General features: G+C 38.4%; 1 protein-coding gene across 1 annotated transcript; it reads left to right on the top strand.

Annotated features, from left to right (window-relative positions):
• The first annotated feature begins 737 nt into the window (after positions 1-737).
• On the top strand, positions 738-1,160 carry LOC143559231 (uncharacterized). Its single transcript, XM_077047879.1, has one exon. The coding sequence runs from the start codon at positions 738-740 to the stop codon at positions 1,158-1,160; it is 423 nt and encodes a 140-aa protein (XP_076903994.1).
• Positions 1,161-7,898: the final 6,738 nt, after the last annotated feature.

A 7,898-nucleotide genomic window follows, 5' to 3' on the forward strand; every position in this document is an offset into this window, starting at 1 on the left:
GTTCATGGGTCTTATGAACAGAGTTTGTAAGCCATACTTGGATAAATTCGTGATAGTATTCATCGATGACATACTTATCTACTCACGAACCAAGAAAGAACATGAACAACACTTAAAACTGATTCTAGAATTGCTAAAAGAAGAGAAGTTATATGCCAAATTTTCCAAGTGCGATTTCTGGCTTCGATAAGTCCACTTTTTAGGGCATGTAATCAATGAGAATGGTATCCTAGTTGATCCAACAAAAATTGAAGCAATTAAGAATTGGGAGACACCAAGATCACCCACTGGAGTGCGATAATTTTTGGGATTAGCTGGCTACTATCGTAGATTCATTGAAAATTTTTCTTCTATAGCTCAACCCTTAACCCAATTAACCCAAAAAGACAAGAAATATGAGTGGACAGAAAAACAAGAAGGAGCCTTCCAATTTCTTAAACAAAAGTTGTGTAGTGCACCAATCTTGTCCTTACCAGAAGGTACCAATGGATTTGTAGTATATTGTGATGCGTCTCGCTTAGGTCTTGGCTGTGTGCTTATGCAACAAGACAAGGTGATAGCTTACGCGTCCAGACAACTCAAGGTGCATGAAAAGAACTACGCGACGCATGATTTGGAATTTGGAGCTGTTGTGTTTGCTCTTAAGATTTGGAGGCATTATCTGTATGGGAACCAAATGTACAATATTTACTGATCACAAGAGTCTCTAGCATATCTTTGATCAGAAAGAGCTAAATATGAGGCAACGTCGATGGGTAGAATTACTCAATGATTACGACTGTGAGATTCGTAACCACAAGGGTAAAGCGAATGTTGTGGCTGATGCGTTGAGTCGAAAGGACAGAGAAAAGCCTCTGCGTGTTCGTGCATTAGGGTTGACGATTCAAACGAGTCTTACTACTCGAATTCGTGATGCACAGCGTGAAGCTTTGAAACCGCAAAATGTAAGGTTTGAGAAATTGCGAGGACTTGAAAATGAATTTGTCACAAAGTCTGATGGGACACTATACCTACTTGATCGAGTTTCGGTACCACTCTATGGAAATCTGCGTAATCTTGTTCTAGACGAAGCGCATAAGTCTGGATATTCGATCCACCCAGGATCATCCAAGATGTATAAAGATCTCCAAGAACATTATTGGTGGCCTAACTTGAAATGAGACATAGCTGTGTATGTCAGCAAGTGCCTGACTTGTTCCAAAGTGAAAGCTGAACATAGATGAACGCCTGGACTACTGCAACAACCAGAGATCCCTCAGTGGAAATGGGATAATATTACCATGGACTTCATAACCAAACTGCCATTTACGCCGCGAAGTTATAATGCGATTTGGGTAGTTGTGGATAGATTAACTAAATCCGCTCATTTTATACCCATTAGAGAAAAAGACAGAATTGAGAAGTTAACTCAGCTGTATCTGAAAGAGATCGTAGCCAAACATGGAATACCGGTCTCAATCATTTCTGACAGAGATGGTCGACTTGTTTCTCGTTTTTGGCAATCTCTTCACGAATCCCTAGGAACTCGCTTAGATATGAGCACCGCCTATCACCTCCAGATAGACGGTCAAAGCGAGAGAACTATCCAAACATTGGAAGACATGCTGCGAGCCTGTATCATTGATTTCGGAAGTAGTTGGGATACTTATCTGCATTTAGTTGAATTCTCCTATAATAACAGCTACCACTCCAGTATTAAGGCTGCACCGTTTGAAGCTTTTTACGGAAGAAAATGTCGATCTCCTCTTTGTTGGGCAGAAGTTGGAGAAAAGCAACTTACAGGTCCTGAAATTGTCCAAGAGACTACCGACAGAGTCTTTCAAATCATAGATAGGTTAAAAGCTGCAGCCGACAGACAGAAAAGTTATGCGGATAATCGCTGGAGACCGTTGGAATTCCAGGTAGGAGACCAAGTGTTACTAAAGGTATCACCTTGGAAAGGCATAGTCAGATTTGGTAAAAGAGGAAAACTTAGTCCACGATACGTTGGACCGTTCTAAATTACCGAACGAGTAGGGTCCGTAGCCTATCGACTCGACCTACCTTCAGAACTCAGTGGAATACACGACGTGTTTCACATATCCAATCTGAAGAAATGTCTATCTGACGAATCGCTGATTGTTCCTATTGAAGACAAAAGGGTTGATGGTAAGCTTCGATTTGTAGAAGAACCTGTTGAAGTCATGGACTGGAAAATCCAGAAGCTAAGGCGTAACAGGATTAAGCTTATCAAGGTTCGCTTGAATTCAAGACTTGGTCCCGAGTTCACGTGGGAACGTCAGGATCAAATGAAGGCGAAGTACCCTCACCTCTTCCCAGAAGAAACCGAAACCAGCACTACATCGTAAATTTCGGGACGAAATTTCTAAAAGGATGGGTGAATGTGACAACCGCCAAAAATTAGACTAATCTGGTAATTATCTTAACCGTAATCGTGTATTAATTAGTAAAATAAATACATAGGAATAATATTTTTAGTCAAAGTTTTTGAGTTTAGTTGAATTTTAAAATATGGAACCCGAAAAAGTTCAATTTTGTCGTGTAGCTGACACTGTACAGATTGACACCGGGTAATATCTCAAAATGGATAAATTCATAAACGTGTCAAGATGACCTCGAAAAATAAAATTTTATGTTAGGATATTAGAGATAGTGTATAAACTTAATTTTAGAAGGTTCGAATCGCAAAAATTAGAAAATAAGTAACCGAAAGCCAGTAGAGGACACCGTAAGAGCCCGACAATAAGTTTATCAGAAAATTTTGTTTTTAGGTAGACATTGACTGTAATCTAATTTCGCTCAAAGTCTGATAAAAATTATTAGAAACGGAAGTCGTTTGGCCAGATAAATTACGAGATACGTTAAACTTTAACACCTAGGTATTATCACATGTCATTATTCAAAACCACCTCTCCATCTCCCTCTCCCATCTCTCTCGGCCGCCACTTGCACACAACCCAACCCACCTCCCAAACCCACCAATGAAAAGCTTACATATAGGTATGCAATGATTGATAGATTACTTGGAAGCTACACACTTGGACACATGCACACCCTATACCATCCAACTCACAACCCTATACCTCTCTTTCTCCCTTCATATAACCGGCCACCCCACCACCACCTTACCATCTCACAGTTTCAAATTTTTATACACACAACACTTGATTAGGAGATCTTTGGTGGAAGGTTAAGCTAATAACAAGAAGTAGGAAGCCAAAGGAAGGATTATAGCCAACACAAGGTCACATTATCACCTCCTTAGACACCAAATCCGAAACCCAAGGTAAACCACTTCAAGATTTGTGTATATTAGTTGCTATTTGATGTTTAAAGCTAGATTTTAGTATGCTTGGTAGTGTACACGTAGGTATAATATGGATATATACATGCATATGTGTGAACCGTGAGTTTACATAGGAATGTATAAGATGGGTTTTGTTGATTATAGGACTTGTTATGGTTGCATTTTAGCTTGTATAGATTGTCCATGTTGATGTTACTTGAGTTTGTTAAACAAATGGGTTTAGGTATTGTTTTAATATTGGAAGTAAATGTGTAAATGGCCAAAAGATCAAAGATGGATAATGAGTAAAAATACCCATGTTAGGCCGTGAGTTTTGATTTTGGTATTGGATTGAAGTTGTAAGCATGTTAAATGGTAAAATGGTTAAAGAAAGAATGATAATTTTGAAAACCCACATACTTGATTACTTGAAAAAGTTGTAAGTAATAATAATAATGGTTTTGAAAGGATCTTGTAAAAGGGTTGACAAAAGTGTAGGGATTTGACTTTGTTGGAAAGTTACTTACACATGCAAGTAATACAAAAATTTGATTTTGATCATAAAGCTCATACTTGTCTTATATGGATTGAAAATGACAAACTAAGTGATTGAATGGGACATATGGAAAGGAATAAAATCTACTAGAAGTACTAGGATGCATGAAACACGATAACTTAGATAAACAAGAGTTTGTGTTAAACTTACTAATAAAGGAAACTTTGTAAATTGTACAAGATGTTTTGCAAAATGATTTGATAAGTGAACATAATTTTGTGTGGATGATTAAAGACTTGTGGTTAGGATTACTTTAGTAAACTCTATTGTAAAGATTGTTAGTATGATAATAAGGTTATTAAAAATTGCTACTTACTAGTAATAGAAACTTTGTTGTTAAAGAAATCAAGAATGTGTTTGTTAAAGGATAACAATGGGATGAAATAAGATGTTAATATGGGTTAATAAGATCTGGAAATTTCGGTACATAAACACCTTGTAGAGATTGTAGAAATAACATGTATATTGTATAGTTGAAAACTTAAGCTAAGGCTTGAGCATGTGTAGTTAAAAATTTGTTTTGTGTGCATACTTGGTGCTAGATGATCAAACATGGATGTGATGATATATTACTTGTTATTATATGTATATTTGCTGTACCAAATGGTTTGGTTTTGACATTGTGACTTAAATAGCTTGTCGGTGACTTTAACGGTCGGAAAGTTCGACTTTTAAGGCGAACCGACATGAGTTTTTGGAACTGAATTAAAACAGCACCCAAAGTCATAATATTCTTATATTTAACATAAGATTAAATATAAGAAAAGTCAAGAATAGCAAAACTTAAACCAACACGGTTCGTGTCGCGAAAACCGACACGAAAACGTTAAAAATTGACATTTTTAAGAAATTGGCAACAAAATAAGAACCAAAACATTTTTATTGAAAAACCAATAAAACTTGACTAAAAACTATATAAAAAGTGTTCTAGACAATTTTAAAACTAAAAGTTTCATAAAAATGACAACCGGTTCGTTTTTAAGCTCAAAATCAACGAAACCGGCAAAACCGACAAAACTGATTATAATAGAGTTAAAATTTTAAATAAAATAATAACTTGAATTTTTCCAAAACACTCCAGCAACTGAAGGTAATAATTTTTATAAATTTTAATAATTAAATTAAATTATTAAATAAAACAATTATTAGTTGATTATTACTTGTTTATATTTTTAAGTATAGAATTATAAGATTATAAGTCGTAAACTTTATGTGTTATATGCTTGTGTGGATTTTTAGAATAAGAATATATATATTTTAGTCAAACCTAAAATTAACGAACATGTACTAATATAGGAACGAGCATTTATTCAAACACTGAAATCAAAGGTGAGTTCTTCCTCCGAAAAGCATATTGTATATCTATATTCGTATTTATATATATATGTTTTGAAAACGCATTATACTACAAATTGTCGTTATTGTGGGATGAATCAATTTGGTTAAATAACTGTTAACTGAATTGAGGGCACAGAAATGTTGGTAGATCTATCGGGGTGACGCCCCCCACTTCCATTTGCGTTGGGTTAAAAGTGGGAATATTTCGAGTATGGTACGTTTCGAGTTATCAAATTGGTAGTAATACACGCGTTGTATTCTTAGCTAGTTTACAACTAACGCTTTTTGTGCTTAAAGGTAAAATGCGGGTTTCGTTATTGTGTTATACCGTGTTATGATCGGTTTTATTGGGAATATAATGGCCGTACACCATTATATTCATGTGTTGTTTATATATAAATTGTTTATATTTATATAATAAGTTTTTCTTCATAGGAATAACTAACCAACATTCGTGTTGACCCAAATATTATTTAAATATGCTTTGCAGGAAAGTGAAGGTGTAGGTTCCTTGGACGGATCACACGAGATATCCCGATATACACAGGTGCGGAATCCCTGTGTAGATCGTTACGGACGTAGAAGATTAGCTCACGAACACACGTACACACAATACGAACAACCACACGTTATATTGATAACTTAAACCGAGATGCTTACAGACTCACGTCAATAGACTTACACGTAAACTGAACTCGATCCACCAAAACACTAACTCACCAACCTACTGACCGTAAACAGTAAACTACTTAAATACACGACAACTTCGCCTCAGGCGAAGTTGTCAATAACTTCGCTCGTTGAACAAGTTCGCCTAGGCGAACTTGTCAACAACTTCGCTTGGTTAACAAGTTCGCCTAAGCGAACTTGTCAATAACTTCGCTTCTAAACAAACAATTACATAAACAATATTACAGACTCGATTACAGACTTTATACATATGAACTACTGACATCTATGTACCAACAGACTCCCCCTTGGCAGTAGCTTCATATCTTGATCTTTCAGCTCTTGTCTCGTAATCCTGTATCTTCAAGCGTGCACTCCTTCTCTCACACACACCGTGACTACTCACTGATATTTCCTTGCTTCATCCTTCCAAGCAGGAATGTAGAATATCTTCTTTTCGTTCAACGCTTGCAAATCAGCTTTCGATAAGTTAACAAGATGCATCGGGTCATACACCCTCAGCACTTCTTGTTCATCTTCGTCTTCCATCACGGCTTCTGCAGTCTGGCAATCAACATACCACCATTTTAGATTCTTCAACACATCTTGAGGCATAGTCTGCATTGGAACCTCCTTGATGCATCGGATCGGCTTGTACTTCATCACCATCCATGGCTTGCCATCTGCTCTCAATCCCCTCTCTGTATCCTCCACGAGCTTTCCCTTTTGTGGCTTTAATAGTTCAAACTTCTTTTCTTTTATGCCTTCTTTCCACATAATCTTCTCAATCATTCTCGCCATATTGTTGTCACTTCTGTTTATCAGGCCCAGCCTGGCCAAATCCTTCACCTCGCATTCTGGCAACGTGTTGAAAGATCTCAACATTCTCTTGAAGTATTGAATGCCATCATAACGCTTTACCACAAACAACTTGATCTGTTCATCATAAATCCAATATATGATTCCCTTCTTAGACTCAGCATAGCCTTTAATGTTATAGCTCTTCTTGAACATGGCTGGAACAGCAGGCTTCTTGGTCTTGATAAACCAATGAGCACAGCCTTCCTTCCACCTAGGCTGCTCCTCCCACTCAGTAGTCTCATCCATCTCAGCCCTCACATCGGCTTTCTCAACCTCAGGGATCTCGTGTTCAACGTTTTCTTCTACTATCTCCCCCTCTTCTATTCCTTCTTCAATCTCTATCTGCTCACCGATCTTCTCAATCATGTCACTCGGCAGCACATCTTCATCGAACAAAGCTCTTTCAGCGCATCAATAACGTCATCTTCAACTAACACTACATCATCATCAGAACCACCAGCCACGTCAGTAGACTCCCCCTCAGCTGTGGAAGTACCAAGAGCTTCAGAAGTTCTTGGCAGCTCACCACCAGCATCTTTCGATGCATTGGGATCATCGTCACGGTCATTTTTCTTCTTTGTTCTGAGCTCGTCGCCCTTACAGCTCATCTCCCCCTGAGATGCCAAGAACTCCTTCATGGCATCTATGATTTTCCCATGCTCGACCAGGAGGGATGCCTGTAGTTGATTTGCTTCCACTAGGCTTTGAATAGTCTTTGATTGTTCTGCCACGATCCGCTCTAGTGAAGCTATTCTCTCTGTGTCTGACATTGGCGAAGGCGAGACTCCAGAAGCAGGCGTAACCACAGGTGGTATCATACCTGATAACCCTGCAGCTGTGACGACCGTTGACTCCACAAAACGAGCAGCTACCACCGATTGAGTAAGCGTTGGCGGTGGTAGAGACACGATCTCCGGAGTCGACGTCTGGATGATAGTGGTGGATGGAATGCCAGCCGTTGATGTAGCCACCACGGAAACATCCGCAGCGCTTGTACTCGTCACCTGTACAGAAGAAGGAACAATGGACATACCAGACAGTGCGGCCGGAGCAAATCGTACAGTCCTTGAAGTCTCTCCAGCTCCCATGCCAGCACCTGTCCTCTCCCGTCTTGATCTTCTAATCAGCTTATGAATGTCCTCTTCTTCTTCCGACTCATCATCATCTTCAGTTCTTTTCCTCTTCCCA

The sequence above is a fragment of the Bidens hawaiensis genome, unplaced genomic scaffold, assembly GCF_021521415.1.
Source record: "Bidens hawaiensis isolate Kalapana, Puna unplaced genomic scaffold, B.hawaiensis_p1.1 tig00001088_1, whole genome shotgun sequence".
In the NCBI taxonomy this organism is placed as follows: Eukaryota; Viridiplantae; Streptophyta; class Magnoliopsida; order Asterales; family Asteraceae; genus Bidens; species Bidens hawaiensis.

Excerpts from the sequence above, each read along its gene's own strand:
- LOC143559231 (XM_077047879.1), top strand. The coding sequence starts at position 738 with ATGAGGCAACGTCGATGGGTAGAATTACTCAATGATTACGACTGTGAG.